The sequence below is a fragment of the Manis pentadactyla genome, chromosome 10 (genome assembly GCF_030020395.1).
Source record: "Manis pentadactyla isolate mManPen7 chromosome 10, mManPen7.hap1, whole genome shotgun sequence".
NCBI classification, from domain to species: domain Eukaryota; kingdom Metazoa; phylum Chordata; class Mammalia; order Pholidota; family Manidae; genus Manis; species Manis pentadactyla.
The window spans coordinates 69,957,736-69,976,348 of record NC_080028.1 but is presented as its reverse complement, the minus strand read 5'-3'; the positions used below and the strand labels follow the sequence as shown (position 1 = coordinate 69,976,348).

Below are 18,613 nucleotides of genomic sequence, written 5' to 3'. Positions count from 1 at the left end.
GAGAGCGCGTGGTCCTTAGGAGGCCTGTCCTCCAAACACCAGCATTCCAGCTGCCTGACCTCCCTGGGGACGTGGTTCTTCTACCGTTTGGAGAGGAGGGAGCCAGGTGAAGCTCCCCGTGCTGGTCAGGCCTCTGAGTGTGACCCCTGCAGAATCTCAGTGCGGCTATGGTCCTGCTTGAGCAGAAATGGGTTTGTCAGCTTGTGCTGCAGCTGAGGTGTCCCCGTGCAGGTCTGCCTTAGGCCGGCTGGCCCATGGTCAGGAACCTACTCCATCTCCTGCTTCCCCAGCTTAGGCATCCTTACAGGCTGGTGCTCTCTGCAGGCTCCCAGCAGCATCGGGCTCTCAGGCTCTCCTGGGGCTACTGGCTGAGTCCTGGGTGTTTCTCAGGGGCCTGTCTTGGCTCACGAGCCCATGCCTAAGCCCCACGTTGGGAGGTGGACTTCTGTGATTGGCTGGGTTCGGATCACGTGTCTGGTGCTGGTTTTGGAGTTGACCATGTCTGCCCATGCATCTGAGAGACAGATGAGGTGGTTCCCCAAATGAAAACCAAGTTACTCTTTTCAAAAGAAGGGACAGTGGTCTTGACAAAAACTGTAGACATTTACCCCACCTTCTGGGGTAGAACTGCCCCCTGCCGCAGTGGGGATCGAGGGTCTGAGTCCATGAGAGGTCATTTTGCCCCGACAACTGGAACCCCCATTTTCCATCATTTCTCTGATTTTCTGGTGCCTCTTTCAGACCTGCCTACTTATCCTCTTTTTGTTTTTCTTCTCTTTCCTACTTTGGATTCTGATTTCCAGCCACTGGGGTTAACTTGTCCTGGGACGGCTTTGTTTCCAGTTCTGACTCTGAGCTGCCTCCGGGTTCCCCCATCTTCTTGTATCCCCACAGCCTTCTTCAGGGTTTGCTCTCATTCTGCCTCGGCTCTGTGGAAGGCCTTGAGTTTTGTTGCCGTTTTGCTGAGAGGGGAGTTGACCCACTGGAGAAGTCTTCTCACGACTAAGATATTTCCCCCAAGGGTGCCAGTGACGAGAAAAGGACACTGAACTGAAAGTAGGAGCCCTGGTTTCAATTCTGTGACTGTGTGTGTATCTCAGTTTCCTCCTTTGTAGAACAGAAATAATAATAACACCACCTTGCAAAGCTGTTGTCAGCATTAGAAACACATGGCGCCCAGCAGGTGCTGACTTCTCGTTCCTTACCTTCCAGAATGAGCACCATCTTTGGCCTTTGCCGTGGGACTGGTGGCAGGTGTGTGACACAGGAACAGGTGTAAGCATGGTGCGCACGTTCTAAACTATTAGGGACAGATGAGCTAGAGTTTGACAAGGACGCATGCGCCAAAAAGCCCCATTCGCTTACGTGCCCAGCTGGCGACAGTTGTGCTTTAAAAAGAGTTAGGGAATTGAGTGTGCATGATACTCTCAACTTTGGCTTAAAAAGAGAATTAGATATGACAGATTTCTGAAAAACCTCTTCTTTCTTTTCACACCAACAAAAACCCCTCTTGTTTGAGTGTCTTTCACGTTCTGCTTTGTGGGTCATCAGAAGGCCGGGAGGTGTTGCCTGGAGGATGAAAAAGCGAAGCAGACAGCTTCATTTCAAGGTGAAATGGAGGTGCAATACCACTTGAGCAGTTTCCTTTGACTGTTTGCTTCCCTCAGCTCAGGAAGCAACTTGGCAGGTTTTAGCTTCTGAAAGTCAGTTATGAGTAAGATGGGTGCAGTAAATGCCATTGCCTGGGAGATCATTTCCACAGTGGCCACAGTGGCATGCAAGCCACTCTCCCCATCCCTCCCTGTTCTTAGAGCCTCCTCGACCTGGTCCAGCCAGCACCCAGAGGACCTGGCCCAGATTTCATGAAGCTGCAGGCCCGGCAGCTCCCACATCACTGAGCGATGTCACCCCCCACCGTGGGCTCTCCGAAATCTTCCCTGATGTTGAAACATGTGAAATAGCACCTCTTGAATGCAATTGCTTTTCCTTTTTGATGCTGCTGGTTGGCATCTCAAGAGCAAAATCTGATCATGTGTTTAGAAGCATTTTAGAAAGATCTGATCATGTGTTTAGAAGCCTTTGTTTTACAATGTTTTATCACAATGATATTGGATAGAAGGTGACCTCATTTTAAATACTGGTCTGTCTGTTGGACATCATTTTTCTAAGTTAAAAAAAATTCATGCTATATATTATTTCCATAAAATATTTGAGATAATTTCTGGAGAAACTAATACAAAGAGAATGATAAAATAGAAGTAAAAATAAAAGACCAGATTTCAGAGAAAATATAAACTGAGAGTTTTCATTAAGGAGACAGTGGAAATCATATCTGTCATGACATCCTACATAATTGCTCTCATTGCTTTATGAAACTCCTGTGGGCTTCCTGGGAGCCACTGCAAAAGTGGAAATGTGGCTATTTTGTATAATCCCATTGCTAATAAAAGAAAATATGTCAGTTCCTCAAAGAGAGCTCTAAAAGAAATTTCTACACAGGCTTTATATTAAGTAATGATAAGGGATGTAGTAGACAGTCCCCGTTACATCCCTGTAACAAATCACTGTCAGGGGTTATAAGATCTCCCTTAAAGGAAGCCAAGGGCATAACCTCAAAAACTAAACACAAGTTCCTTTGAAGAGCCAAGATGGAGGGGATGAGCACTGAGCTTCCTCAGTAAGTCTGGACTGTCCAGTACAACAGCCACTAGCCACATGTGCCATTAAAATTGAATAAAATTCAAAATTCAGTTTATCAGGCACTCTAGCTCCATTTCAGGCTTGCGGCTGCCGTTTTGGATGGTGCAGATACAGAACATTTCCATCACTGCAGAAAGTTCTGTGGGATAGTGTTGATCTCTCAAAGAGAGCAGTGTCCCAGAGTGTCAGAAAGCAAGATGACTTTGTGTGAGTGTAAGAAAGTTTTAGGAAGACGGAGGCTGGGCATTAAATAACAAATTCTGCTGGGAGAAGGGCACTGTCTCCTCAGCTCTTCATGCTTGTGATGACCCGGAGGAGACAGTCAGTGCGTTACCACTGTGCCTTTAGCACCTTTCATCTTCCTTTTCAGCAAAGACAGGCAGGCTCAGGATCAGCACTTTTGGCAGGCAAGACCTAAGCTTAATGAATTACATTATTTTCAGTGTACTGATTTTACATTTGCCTTCTGTGGCACAGAATTCTATTTTTTCTGTTTACCACAGTGAGACAGTTTCCTTTTAAAATTTAAGCAGAAAGAAAGTGAGTCTGCTTAAAGAAGAACACTAAATAAGCAATAGAAAACACAGCAAGAAGTTGAAGACAGTGTTCCGAGAATGAATAATATTGGGGAAACACTGATCTAAAGAAATGGACAAATTATGGTAAAAACAGTAATGGTGACAATACCAGTGGTAAGAAGCAGCTGCCGCTGTCTCTCACTGATGTATGTGCATCACATAAAATAGCACAGTCCATCCAGGGTGGGAGGTAAGAAAACCTTATTATCCCCATTTTACAGATGAGAAAACAAAGGCACAGAGAACATCTATTCAGTACAATGGTTTTTTTCAGCCCAGATAGCATTTTCTCACAAAGTGCTGGCTTGCAGAGATTCCACGCATAAGGGTGGAGCCAAGCTCTTTAAAAATACAAGAAACAGATGGGATTCTTGCCTTCATTCTGAAGGGAGGTGCCGAGCCTGACCAAGATCTTGCCTGTATGGCTGGCCACCTGCATCCCTGAGATGGATAAAAGCAGGCCTGTAGCCAAGCTTAGAATTTTCTGTAGGACAACTCGGGATGCATTGCAGTGCCAGACCCTACCCATCCAGCCTGCATATCTGAGAGCCAAGCTGAGATGGTCTCACTTTGGAAAACTGTCAGAACAGGGGCTGGTGTGTGGTGCTTGTTCTGGCTGTAGACAGTTTCAGACATGCTGCTTCAGAGCATCTCATTTGAGCAGTGTCAGGGGCTGGTGAGCCTGTCTGGAGGCTTGGAAATGTACTCCTAAATGCCAGAGGAACTGAGATAGTTCACCTCTGCATGTAGTTATTGGGCTTTTACCATATGTATTATGGAAGAGGTCTAGAATTATATTTTGCACAAAGGATTCTGAGAAGTAGTACTGTCCTTTGACAGGACTGAATGCAAGTTGTTAAAAAAGGCTTGCACCTCCAAACACTGTGGTTTCTACATTCTGCTCCCGTGTCCTGAGATGGGGGTTGATATGTGTTCGACACCAAATGCAAGAAATGGCAGCATTTGATCTGTTCTCAGAACAAAAGTAAAATTGATGTCCAGAACTTTGCCAATATAAGTTTTCTGTCCATACATATTTCTTACATTCCAGTCCCTGCTAATGTGTGGCTGTCAGCGTGCACTCGCCAGAGGACAAATGATTAAACAGCAGCAAACAAAATGGAAGAAAATCAAACAAGACTGTATTTGCTAACTGATCTTGCTTAATTTTCTTTCTTTCTCCTCCTCTGTGTTAATACACAGATAGACATGCTTGTTACATTTGATTTTCTGTCACTTCCATATGCTATAGTTACATTTGTTGATCATTTAGTTCCCAGTTTATACCTTTGCAAATATTTGGTCTTACTCCCCAAATACCCCAACCTCCGTACATGTTTGGGGTCCACCTTCTTAATATCCTACTGTAGTGTTTATAAAGGGGCGTTGGGACTTAAAACAACTCAGTTTTTTCTTAAGCAAATATTATAACCCCTAGATTGGTAAGAAATAATATGTGAATGTACGTATTTTCTGAACCTTTATGCCTTTCCCTTTTAAAAGTACTGTTTTCAGAGTTTTCAAAAGAGCTGGAATCAGACCTCCAGGTGGGATTAATTTCAGCCTTTGAATTTAGCCACCAGAAACATGGGCTGCTGTACAACATTCCATTTGCATGGCACAACTAATTAGGTCTTCTTTGTAAGGAAGGTTGCTTTGTTTCAGCAAAGCTTTTTCTTTCCAGAATAAGTCCCCTTTCCTAGAGACCACAAGGTGTTACCTTGGCGTAGAGGAATGGTGGTACTCCAGGAAGACTCATTCAGTATCTGAGGTCCCCCCAAAAGGAAATTAAGTAGCTGGGGCCGTTATTTTCAAGGTTTATTCTAGCAGACTAAATTTATATATGTGGTTCAGGGAAAATCCATTCTTTTTCCTGTTAATAATAGATCACAGGGTTTAGGTAGGCTGCATGGGGCTGCAGGTGGCCTGGAGGGTGGGGTGGTACCAGCCTTTGCACCAGGCTTGGGCTTCTTACCTATTCCTTTTCATCCTCTTTCCTAAAAGAGTTTATCCCTCGGGCCCTCAAGTTTTTACCTACAGCTCTGTCTTTATGCATGTTTCATGTGTGGCTATGCAGAGAGGGAGGAATTTGTTTAGTAGAGAAGGATGGAGTGACCAAGCCAGGCACAGAGTGGGAGTGGGAACCCAGCTGATAAAAGCCCTGCCAACCCTAGCAGGTGCCACCCCGACATGGGGAAACAGACCAGATCTAAAGCTGCAGTGAACCTGGCCTGGTCACATCTGGTCCTTTCTGCCATACACGTTGTGAACAGGGCTGGCAGGAAAGGTAGTTGTGGACTGTTTAGTTTTTGAGTTTCATCCCAGCCAGAGTTGGTGTTTGTGCCGCGTGATAAGCGAAACCATGGGAACATAAGCCTTTGTTCTTGCTATCTCCTTCCTCAAGAACTTTCCATCCCACAGTGTCAAACCCCCCAGCACCTCTGAGGTTTACAGCACATTAACCTCCAGCTGTGCTTGGGATGCTCTGGGAGAGCCTGATACAGACGATAAAAAGCAAAAAAGAAAACACAAAGCCCATTTTCCTCCACGTCACCATTATTCTGTTACTGCCTTCATCTTCCCAAACAGGAAGAACTTGCTTTTTCTTTCCCAGTATTGTTCATGTATTTATCCCAAAGTCATTCATTGAGAGCCTGCTATATGCAGGCATGTGCTGAACTCTGCAGTGCCACTGATGATCAAAACTTGGCATTGAGTGCACCCTCACAAACCTTACAGACTTGTAGGGGAGAAGGATGCTCTCAGGGAACGGACCATTCTCTCATGATGAGGGCTGAAGAGAGGTGCTGGTGGGAGGGACAGAACACCACTCACCTTGCTGAGTGACAATATATGATATGTGGATAAAGTGTTCTGTACAGTGCCTGGCAAGGAGCTACTGTGTGAATATAACTGCTTGACATGTGATAAGCCACTAAAACTGGAAGTAAACACAGAAAGAATTTTCCCCCTGTTTAATTGAATGCCTGGGTATGTGCATTCTTTAGGGTCTTAGAGGATCTTATTTAGGGTCTACTTGATCAAGGCTCTCCATATCAGCTGCCTCGGGCTGCCAGGAACAAAATATCTTTGTCCTCAAGATGTTGAGTCTGGTAAGGGGGTGAGACCCCCATTCAAGCAACTGAAACGGAAGGGCAATGTCTGTGTAAGGCTCCACGGAGGCTTTGCAGAAGGCTGAGCCCTTCCAGCTAGGGAGTCCAGTGCTCAGAAAGCAAAATCTGGCATCAGAATTAATTTTCCAAATGGGTCTCCCTAGAGGCCTGAACGGTTTAGTGCCCAGGCTCCCATAGCTGTAGTCTTGCCAGCTGGGAGCTGCCCAGTTGACCGTGGGTTTAATCTTATTTTGAATTTAGGAACAGTCGTTAGTTACTGAGTAGTGAATCGGACCTGTGGCATTATTCTCAGGTGTCTCCAGGGTGCCTGTATGTAGTCCCATGGCATCATCCCCCCTCTCTGCTTTCCCTGGGGAGGTTTCCTGAGGCAGCATTACCCTCTAACATCGCCTCTCTGTCAGGGGCCATGAGCATGGCTGCTCTGTAAATCTGCTGTCTGAAACACATACATGTCCTTGGATTCTGCTGCTGGAATTGCAGTTGGAGTTGGCCTCTGGGTGGGCACCCCCACCCCCATTCTGGTGCTTCCATCTGCCGATCCCTGTGTTCCCCTGTGGGCAGGTTTACAGCAGGAGCCATGCCTTGGTCCAGGGGCAGTGGTAGAGATGAAAACTGTGCAGTCCTGGATACTTGGATGACAGGGCCCTCTAGACTCAGCCATGTCCTCAGCAGGACCCTGCCTGATCCTGTGATGTATTCCTGATCACACCCAGCTAGGGCTCCTAGCTGCCCACCCAGTTCTTCTGACCAGGATGCTAATTCCCAGTGACACCAGCACTGTCCTGATTGTGGGAGAAGGAAACCCAGCTTAAGAGACAAAGGATGTTCATTGACTTACCTAACAGGAAATAGCAAGGACACACATAACTGGAATTTTAGGCGCTCAGTGTAATGAGAACTCCGTCCCCTGTCTTTCGAGAGAGTGGCTTTGCTGTCTGTTTCAGCTCTGTTCATAGCCAGGCTGCAGTGGCAGGTGTCTGTGGCACCTACAGACTGACACCCCCTCATCTCAGCTATCCCCAGGGAAAAGACCGCCAATTCTCCCAAGGCTGGCAACAGTCCCAGACCCAAGTCTCACCGACTCAGTGGTGTGGGCCACCCCCTTCTCCACTCATCCCTGGGTCTACCTAAGTGCCATGATTTCAGGCTGTATACCTACTCCTAAAGCTGCAGCTCAGTGGAACAGGGGTGATTTCCCAAAGGAGAGTGAGGACGCTCCTGCCGGCACAGGGGGACTGGTTCCAGACTGGCCAGAACAGCACATCCTCACTGAAGCTTCAGGCGGCTCACACCCAGACTTGGCTTGAGAGCCAGCTGGGTGGCATTTATGTATCTCTGCACCAGGGTTCCTCGGCTGCAGCACAGTTGACATTGGGGCTAGATCCTTCTGTGTTTGGGGCTCACCTGTGCCCTCTAGGGCTGTCGAGTGGCATTTCTGGCTCACACCCACTGGCACCTGTACCCCTCCCTGGTGTGAGAACCCGAGATGTGTCCCCACACTACCAGACGTTCCCTGGGCTCCCAGGGCTTCAGATTGGCAACTGCTGCTCCACTCATATCCCCTGAATGCTGTTACGGTTTTATTTTGTTCTGTTGAACCTGAACGGGATCCTATGACACACAGCCTCCTCCTCAGTACATAGACCTCTCTCTTGTCACTCAGAGCATTTCCTAGTATGAGGGAACCATTACTTATCTAATGATTCTGTTGATGGGCATTTAGACTGTTTTCATTTCCTGGCCATTGCAGCTGCCAGATTATGCTTGGATAGACCTATTTGTACACATTGTGTGTATTTCTTTAGGATAAATAGCTAGGAGTGGATTTGCTGAGGTGAAGATTGCATATCTTTTTTATTTTTAACAGGCCCAACCAAATTGCTCTCATAAAAGGCTGAACCAGTTTTCAGTCATGCCAACAAGGTAGCAGAATACTTTGTCCCTATGCCCTTGCCAACATAGGATATTATAAATCTTTTAAATTTTACCAATCTGACAGAGGGAAAAAGTTGTATTTCATTAATGTTTGAATTTGCATTTTCCTTACTGCTTGTGAGGTTGAGTGAATGTTTATGTTTTTATTTGCCTTTGTGTGTGTGTGAATTGCCCATTTGTGTCCCTTATCCGCTGTTGCATGGTATTGTCCATACTTTATTATCCGTTTGTGAGAAGAGTCCTTTGAATAGACTCCTTTGTACTGTATGTTTAGGTCTCTTGCTTGTCTTTCACTTTGTTCATGAGAATTACTGAGCATGTGCCCTTCTGTTTTCTGGTCTGCACTTCTTGGGGAGCAGAGAGTTCCTGGTTGATCTGCTAAAGTACTGTGGCTTATTCTGTCTGGGGTCCTAGGCCCAGGCTAGGCATAGAAACATGGTAGCCACAGCTGTGCTGACCACAGGCAAACCTTTGTGAGAACCAAGGCTTCTGGGTTTTGCTAAACCACCATGATGTGGGAAATGGGGTTACAGCACCCCTGCTCTGGAGCATCCTGGTTTAGGGGCACGTCTCTGATCTAGTCCTAACTCTGCTGGCTGTGAAGAGCCCAGAGGGTGCTCCCAACTGAGAAGTGCAAGGCCTGGGGTCAGCCAGCACGTTTGCTGTTGCCGGCCTGCAGCTGAGTCAGCCTGAAGGCCATGGGCACTCTTCATGCTGTGACAGGAAAATCGGCCTTGATTGAAAAAAAAAGAAAAGAAAAGAATGGCTGGGGTTCCTTCCTGTTAGCCAACATAGACCAGGGAGGTCTGAGAGTAGGCAAAGTTTTCACAAACTAATAAACTTGGAAAGGGACCTCAAGGTCGTCTGGTCCCTCCTGCATGGGACAGGGGTTATATGTGGCTGGGGGTCAAGGTCACTACTTGAAAAGACCATCCTGCCTTTGAACAGCTATGTTCAGTCTTTCTTATATTAAGTAGTCAATGACCAAGACTGAGTCTCTGTCATTTACAACTATATCGTAGCACCCGGCACACTGCACCACGACTGGGTACATAAGTACACAGCTAAGAGACAGATGAGCAGATGAGCCAAAGCCTGTTTCTCTCCAGCTTCCACTCATGGTCTCCCTTCTGTCCCCTGGAGGCAGGTGGGAGTCCAGGTAAAAACCCGACATAGTGTGGGGGAACCAGTAGCCGATCTGGTTCTGACTCTTTTGCACTGTGTGACCTGGGACAAGTTATTTACCAACCATTCTGAACATCTCCTACTCCATTTCTAAACTGGAAAGAATGTCTGCAAGATCTTAGCACTGTTGCAATAATGAGCAGAATGAGCCACAGTACTTCAGCAGGTCAGCCAGAAACTCCTTGTTTCCCAAATGTGCAGACCAGAAAACAGAAGGGCACACACTCAGTAATTCTCATGAGCAAAGTGAAAGACAAGCGAGAGGCTGAAACATACAGTGCGGAGGAGTCCTGTCCAGAGGCCTCTTAACAAGTGGGTAGTGAGGTGATGAACACTCTACTGTGGAACAATGGGGGAACGCTGCCACAAACGATGTGTGTGGAAGGACACAAACGGGGATTCAGCAACAACAAAAAGGGCAGTTAAAGGCATAGACATGTGCTCAGCCTCACAAGCAATAAGGAAAAGGCAAATTCAAACATCAATAAACGTCATTTTTTTCCTTTGTCAGATTGGTAACATTTTGAAGATTGGTAATATCCAGTGTTGGCAAGGACATGGGGGTAAGAAAGGGATCCTTTCAGAACGTTTGCTTATTCCTGAAAGACAATGTAGAGTCAACTAAGTAAACAGAAGAGGAAAATTCCAGGCTAAGGGAACAGCCTTGAGGTAGGAGCTTGGAAGACCGGGTAGTATGAGTGAGGAGCAGAGGAGTGAGAGACCCTGAGGTGCCGCAGCCAGCTGGAGCTTGCATGGCCTCACAGGGAGTCTGCCAGCCCGCCCATCCACCTAATCACTACTGCAGGAGTCCAGGCCAGAGGGCATGGTGGTTTAGGCAAGGAAAATGGTCATGGGAGCAGGGCAGGTGACGTGTCTTGAGATATAAGTTCATCAGGATTTCCTGGTACCTGAGATAGCGATTCAGATGTGAACTGTCAAGTCAGCTCAAGTTTAAATCCCACATCTGCCACTTAGTTCCTTTTATGACAGAATCTCTGTTATCCTGTCAAAGTCACAACTTTCTCACCTATAAATAGGGAAGCTGCTTACTTCATGAGACTGTTGTGAGCATTACATGAAAGCGTGTCTCTAAAGGCCCGTTAGCATAGCGCCTGGCCAGTTCAGGGGAAGGACCCAGAGAGTGCAGCTGCTGTTACCATTTATTCAAACAAACAGATGTGTGCCACTGATTTGAAATACACGTACGTGGTGTGAGTCTTTATACCCACACGTATGTACCTATAGACCTAGTGGCCCATGGTCTTGGAAATCGGTTTCTCTTTAGCAGGGGATCTGGAACCCACCGTCCTCCATCCTTCACTCCACAGGACTGAGCATATGGACACACATGTCTGCCTGTCCCTCCTTTGCTATAGGCTTTAATGGAGGCAGGAGGACCTGACTGCAGCCTGCAGCTTCCCAACTGGGTGATGCCGAGCTGCGGCTTCTTCATCTGAAGGTGGCAGTGCTGCTCGCCCCACGCACGCTCTGAGGTTGAAGGGAGGCAGGTTATAGAAGCAGTTTGCAAACAATTAGGAAGCTGTCCAAGCATCAGCCATCATTATTTATATTTATGTGATGAATGTTTACCCAAGACCTGCAGCCTAGGAATAATAACTATTTTATTTCTACATTAAAAAAACACACCTGTGCTTCAGTGGGTACATGCCTCTCCTGGCTTGGGTGAGCTCTAGTAAAATCTTTAAAACTTGAAGTGTTGTGCTGATATAGGGCGGGCTTTTAGAACACCTAAATAAGCATTCATTTGAACTGATGAACTTACACCATTAGAGCTATTGTTTTTTCTCCCCTGAGCTGGGCTTTCAGATGCCTCAGTCTCGTAATGCAGTATTGAAAGGGTGGAGCTTTTGCTTTAAGCCTTGGATTTTTTTTACTACCCCTTCCAGAGACAGAAAAGCATTTGGAGTCCAACCTTTAAAGGTTATCTCTTTGTGCCGCCTGCAGATTCCTCCCGAGAGGCTGTGAATTCCAGCTCCTTGCCAGACTTCCCAACAGAGTGAAATTCTGTCAGACTGCTCTGGCTGACTAGAGATGGAAGAAGCAGCTTCAGTTGGCGTCTGTGAGGAGGCTGCTTTTCAGGGGCCGATAGAGAGGAGTTGTAAAATGTGTATAGCGTGTTGAGTGGGGGGGGCTTGGGAAGTCTTGCGAGACAGTATTATGGCTGTGCGCACAGGATGGTGGAGATGGGGAGGCGGGACTGCACCTCTGCGGTTATGATGCCCCTGGTCCGCTGTGGCCCGGATGACAGCCGGCAGGCAGGGGGCAGGGAGCCCCCAGGAGGCTCAGGGGGGAGCAAGGGTTTAGTACCACAGTTACCAGACTCATGGAAAGGAGTCAAGCTTTTTGTATTTTTGTATTACAAAATACAAGCTGCATTTTGTAGCATGTGATTTAGAGGAAGCAACATGCTGGGTTTGGGGGGTAACTGAGTCATGTTCCCAAGTCTGCCCCTCCCTGGCCCATGTTACATTAATCTGTAATGAAGGAAGGACATGGGAAACTGATCCATAGGCCACTGCAAATAGGACGCTCTGATAGTTGCGAATCCTTACCACCACCCCATGAGGGGGAGTGTTTTCATCTCTGTTTACAGATGGGTAAATTGATGTCAGAGAGGGGCAGTGACCTGCCCAAGGTAACACAGCTAGTGAGTAGCAGGGAAGGGCTACACACTTAGGTCTAGACAACCTTCTGCCCCATGGAGAAAACCTTCTCCTCTGCAGAAGAAAATGTTGCTTTGTTCTTAACTGAATTTCCTAAGAAGGAAAGGAGAGAGAATGTGAAGTAAAGACATGGTGGTGATGATGGGAATGGGATCATTGAAAGAGTATCTCGCCACGACCCTCCTTACCCCAGAACGACTCAGGAGACACAGCCCACGCAAGAGATTTTATTAACTGAAAGAGAAAATGGCTGCCCCCAGAGAGAGGGAGTAGCAGCTCCTGGGTGGGGAAGGGCATTTTTAAGGAGTAGGGGTAGGTGTGTTATGCGTTGGTGATTGGATCTTAAGGGTTGGGTGACCATCTTGTCAGTGGATTGGCTCTTAAGGGGTGGGGGTCTTAGCACTCCAGAATTTGCCTTCAATAATGACAGTGGTTGGTGGATGGTGGTGATGAGTTCTGGTGATAATATGGTGGTGGGTGATGGTTGCTTGTGGATGGTGGTGAGGAGGAGGAGGGTGGCTGGTGATGGCAGCATCTGAGTGCTTCCCGTGTACCAGACATGGTGCCAAATTCTCCTCATGTTTGGTATCCTTAACTCTCACAGCACTCTGATGGGAAGGTTCTAATTACAGCTGCAGGAATAGGAAGAGGCCCATGTTTTCTCAAATACCTCATCTGTGTTAAGGAAAAGCACATCAAAGATCCAGGAATCTTTTCACTGTTGAGAGGAAATTTTTTGTGTATTACAGCTGGTTTTCAGGTACTCATGGTTAAGGGTCTAGCACAGCCTGGGGAACAGAAAGCCCTGCTTAGTCCCCAAATCTCCCTGGAGATCTTAGTTTTACTCTCTCCCTAAGTTGTGGCTGGCTTGGCTTCTGTTAGTCTGTTTTTTAAACACTGGACTTTGGAGCTGTGAGGATCAGATGCAATAATAGGACCACCTCTGTTATTTACCAGCTGTGTGTACTTAACAGATATGTTTCTCATCTGTATAATGTAGCTACTGACCACTTCGTGTCTAGGATTGGCGTGAGAATTAGTGAGATAGACAGCAAGAGTGCCAGCACAGGGCCTGGCACATAGTTGATGCTTACCAGATGTGTGTCTCCTCTGTGCTCCCATCTTGATGTCACACTGCTGTGCTTATCTTTTATTTATGTGCTTGCATATTTGTGGTCTGCCTCTCACATTTCCTCCACCCAGGTGCTATCTTATTTTTCTGCTATGTGCTGTACCTAGACCAGAGCCTGTCCATAAATATTTATTAAATGAATGAACAGGTAAACATACGTATACAGGCACTGGGGAAACAGGAATCTGCATTGAAGAGTCCTTGTGTCCATGCTGTACGTCATGTGCACTGTTGCAGTGCATGAGCCCCATGAAGGGAGGTTGTAGTTGCTTCTGAACTGGTCAGCCCAGGCAGCCTCAGTTGTGCATGTGTCCGAATCAGAACCTCACAGGTGTGGCTAAAACTCCCTTTTGAAAGGGTGACATATTTTCACCTTCTAGAAGCCTATTTCCATTCCCCTCTGGCAGTGCAGGGACCTCCTCTTATCAGTCTCCATCAGAGCTAGAAGGAAGAGCCCTAGGGAAAGGAGTGTGGAGCCCCCTTAGGGGTTTAGGGTGTGGCTGCTGAGTTCCCAGGACTGAGTCCCCAGCCAAGAGGCCCCCTTACCTGTTTGGTTGTCCACCTTGTGCAGAAGTTTTTGTTTTGTGGGTTTTTTATTTGTTTATTGATTTGATTTTTCTGCCAGTGCATATCTTATGAATAACCTTAAAGAGATAATTGCATTGTGAATAGTCTTATCTCTTGAACATGCTGATAGTGTGAAGACCTTAATGGTCTGTGTAGAGCCCTTCCCCAGGCAACTACAGTCTTGGTTGAAGAGAGCCAGAGACTTCTCATACCTGTAGATGATTAGTAATAGCATGTAATATCTTTATTGGCAGTAAGAGGCAGGAATCATATAAGAGTCTAGGGGCCTAATTTAGTGTGAAATATGCAGGGAGGGAAGGAGCTTATCGAAAGCAGGAGTTGGGAAATTATTTAACTCCGGTGTTGTGGGAGTGAGGTCCTGTCTCTGGCTCTACTTGTAACATGTGTTCCTATTGTCCCGGCATCCCTCTCTCCCTCCCTCCCACCCTCCCGCTCCTGTTTGGTTAAGGATTGGATTACAGTGATGAGGAAGTGCAGATGAGGCTCTTGTCATTATAGAGTTACAGTCTAGTGAGGGGAAAACAAACATGAATCAGCCACATAAATGAGTGCAAAGTAACAATCATGACATGGCCATCCGCAGCAGAATGAATAAACCGTGGCATATTCACACAGTGGAACACTGGGTGGCAGGAATGGACGTCCATTACCGTATGCAGCAATTTGATGACTATTGTTACAGGTTCAGTTTGTCCTCCTCGGTTCTTGTCCCCACCACAACAAAGAATTGAAAGGCAGAGACACAATAGTGAAGCAGAGGGAATGTTTATTTGAATACAGCCCAAGGGAGGAGGTGGCCAGAGTCGAGGTAGACGAAGGCCCCCAACTTTTAGGGGAGGGTCTATTTATTACCACCCAGCTGGGAGGCACTTCTTTTGATTGACAGGGTGAGGTCGTCTGATTGACAGCTCTATTTATACACCCACTCCTCTTGTTGTACGTCTTTTCCCAAAATGCTCACAGAAAATTCATGGGGAGCAAAACCGCAATTTTAATGAGATTATGATGAGGTGTGGTTTGGACGGTTTTAGTTTTATTCCATTGCACCCATGTTGGGACCTGGCTGGGCCCAGTTTGGCCCAGTCTCAGTAGGCAAGGAAGTTACGTCCTGCTATAAGCCTTTGTCGTCTTCACGTGGGACCCTCTACCTGGCAGTTTGGGCAGTTTTTCCTTGAACTTTATCTTCCCCCTTCCCTGGCTGCTCATGTCTATCTTCCTACCTAACAATATCACAGTGCTTAATGAAAGAAGCTAGAATTAAAAAAATACCAGATGATTGCGTTCATCTAAATACACAGGCAGGCTAGATGTATCCGTGCTGTTGGAGATGTGTGTGGTGGCTAACAGGAGAAACGAGCTTGACCACTGTGCCATCACCTAGTACCCTGACCCCCATGTCAGCCATGACGTTGAGAGTGGAGGGGCCAGGAGGGAGGAGAAAGCTGGATCACCCCACGCATGGGGAGAAACCAGGGGCAAAGCCCGGGTGTGCAGATTCCAAGAAGCTGAACAGATAGAAACTTTTGATAATCATCTGCTCAACAAATGTCATACGGTCACCAGGTGCCCTCTTGAGGACTCCAGCCTTTGGATTATCACCTATGTACTTATTATTTAGTCAGAAGAGTGGCAAATCGTTTTGGCTCTTACACCACAGGGCCTGTAGAAGGGAAGAAGGACCCGGAGCCTGGGCTGTACAGGTGCAGTTAGAGGAGGCCCACTCTGCTTCACTGATCAAAGCAGTTGAAAGTGATAGAGAATGGGAAGTGTAAGAGAGGCTGTGAGATGGAAAGAAAGACACAGACAGGCACCCAACCCAGTTTAAATGTGGGGAGGCCTGGCCCTCAAAGAGCACGTGTCCTGGAGTGTGCACGAACGGTGGATGGCAGGGATTTGCTCTTCCCTTGATTAGTCTTTGTTCCTAAGTTCCTTTCCTAATGTGAGCATCTTGCTGCTTAAAGCTGCCTCTTTTGTTGGTATTGCTTTAATCTACTCTTGGACCCCACTGACACAAGTAATCGTCTCTGTCTCAGCCAGGAAACTTGGTGTGTTTCTCGCAGGGCCAGTCTGGACTCTCCTGTGATGGAGAGAACAGGTGCATAGAGCCACTGCTCCCAGCCACATCCTGCCAAGACTTTCAGTACCAGGCTTGGGCACTGGCCAGAGACCTTTTCAAATGGTTTTATTTAGTTTTTAAAGTTATTTTATTAAAAAAAGTTTTAATACTTTAGTGTATCAGTTGACTGAGGCTAAGTTATGCTGTCGTAACAGTCCCCAAAATTCTGTAGCTTACAATATTTATTACATGTCTACAGATGATTCCTGACTTGTTATGGTTTGACTTAGGACTTTTCAACTTTATGGAGGTGTGAAAGCAATACGTATTCTGTAGAAACTGTACTTTGATCTTTTCCCAGGCTAGCGACGTGCGGCACGGTGCTCTCTCCTTGATGTGGGTGTTGGCAGTGAGCTGCAGCTCCCAGCCTGCTGCACCATCACAGGCTAAACAACTGATATATTTGGAACCATTCTGTGTCCATACAACCATTCTGTTTTTCACTTTCTGTCCAGTATTCAATAAATTACATGAGATGCTCAAAGCTTTATTATAAAATAGGCTTTGTGCTAGGTAATTTTGTCCAAATGTAGACTGGTCTGAGTGTTCTGAGCACATTTAATATAGGCCAGGCTGAGCTGGGATGGCTGGTAGGTTAGGTGTATTAAATGTATTTTCCACTTATTTTCAACTTACAATGAGTTTATCTGGATGTACCCCATTGTAAGTTGAGGAATATCTCCAGTTCCCACTTGGCCCACTGTGACTGTGCTCCATGTTGTCTCTGTGCCAAGACCCCAAACAGAGAAGCAGCCCTGAGCTGGGGCATCCTACTCTGCTCTTGTGGCTGAGGGAGAAGAGAAGATGGCAGACCACACTTGCCTCTGAAAGCTGCTCAGAAGTGAAGGCATCACTCCCACAAGAACTCGGTCGGGCCTGATTGTAACGGACCAGGAGGAATGGTCCTCTTACAGGAAGGGGTCTGCAGAGAGGGGAACTGGACTCTGGTGGGAGAGTAATACTCATTATGGAAAAATCAGGAAAGATCCATAAATATTATATAGCCACTAAAAAGGTGATGTAGATCATATAGTCAGTTTGGAAGGTTATTTCTTATGTGATAAGATAGGGAAAAATAGGTAGCTAAATGGAATATATAGTTTACTCCCATTTTAAAATAACAACCAAAATAATTTTTTAGCATGTACATTAGCTTAGGAAAATAACATAGAAAAATCCAGAGCAGCTGTAGCAAACCTAGATGTGTAAGGAGCCCAGGCAAGAAATGAATCTGGTCAGCAACTTGCCAGTGTCAGCTGACTGTCATCATGCAGGAATTGGGGCTCTGTGTCCCCCAGTCTTTCAGGCTTTTAATTTTAAATGGAAATCTGGACCTGAATGTTAAAATACCTTGTTTTTAACCGTTGGCAAATAATGAACATATTTAACCTGCATGCACTGCCAGTGTTGCAGCCTCTGATATGAACTAAAAGTTATTTTCTCTGGGTGGTGAGATTTTTGTTTGTTTTATTCTTACCTATTTTGAAATTTTACCTAAAAAAGTGGGCATTTCTTTGTGACAATAATGGGGCAAACAAAATCATTAATGAAAGTAAACACGTATTTGAGCTACAGGAATTGCCCTTGACTTTGTGATTCTCTATTCAGTTGATAGTTGGTGGCTAGTCAAAAAATAGTGACCTAAAGCATGGGCCATACTTGTAGCTGCTGGACGCCAGTAAAGCTGCGGAGGACCCAGGTGTGTGATGGGGAAGGCTGAGCTCCGGGAGGAGGCTGCAGGGGAGAAAGCTCGGTGGCGTCTTACTGGCCTCAGGCGTCAGGATTCTCCGTGCCAGCTTCTGTTGACACAGAACCCTTCGTGTTTTGCTGAACATGATGCTGAAACCGGAGAAACCAAGAAAAAAGCCACCCATCCTAGCGGGAGAAAGTAGAACCATTCTGAGGGTAAAGGTCCCAGTACACAGATGCTAAAGAAAATCTGAGGAAGCACTTGGACTCACATGGAGCAGTGATTTCAAAGCAAGGCCTCCTGCAGCAGCTCCGTTACCAAACGAGCCTTTTGCCTGGAAGAATGCCAGAGGTTGCATGGAGTCAGGAAGGTGGCAATTGGTTGGATATGAATGTGAATGTTGGGTAGGCCCTAGGTTCCCGCATTGCAAACATGAATATTCAGGTGTTGTTTTTTTCCATTCTTTCCCCCAACTGTAATTCCCCTTGATGCAAATGTGATTCTTATGCATTTTCTAATGTTACTCTTTGCCTAAACAAGTAATCAAAACAAGGTTTTGAGCTGTATTTGAGCTGCAAATACATTTAGTATAAAATGCAATTATTCACCTCAAAAAATCAACAGAGACAATTTGGACATTTGAAAGGCTTGAATTACTCTTAATCAGAACTCAGAATGGCATCCATTCCAAAGATTAAAATAAACTAGGCCTCAGCCCTAGATGATAATAGCCATTTTCTTAAGAAAAGAAAAGAAAGAAAAACTTTTTAAAAAATGCTAAATGTAGTACATGCTCCTTATAGAAAATTTGGAGGAAAACAAATGACTCATGGTCCCACTACATAGATACAACTGTAATTAATATCTCCTT

General features: G+C 46.1%; 1 protein-coding gene across 20 annotated transcripts in view; it reads left to right on the top strand.

The window, feature by feature from the left end:
* The window catches only part of LOC118928528 (sorting nexin-29), a 599,207-nt gene that overhangs the window by 455,192 nt on the left and 125,402 nt on the right, over positions 1–18,613 (top strand). The window contains exon 16 of one of the 20 annotated variants that reach the window (XM_057486920.1): positions 804–2,701. The exons of the other annotated variants lie outside the window; for them this stretch is intronic. Coding sequence (XP_057342903.1) covers positions 804–1,049 — 246 coding nt within the window. The 3' untranslated portion in view covers positions 1,050–2,701. Of the gene's footprint in view, positions 1–803; positions 2,702–18,613 lie in introns of those variants that run through there. 20 annotated transcript variants of the gene reach the window in all.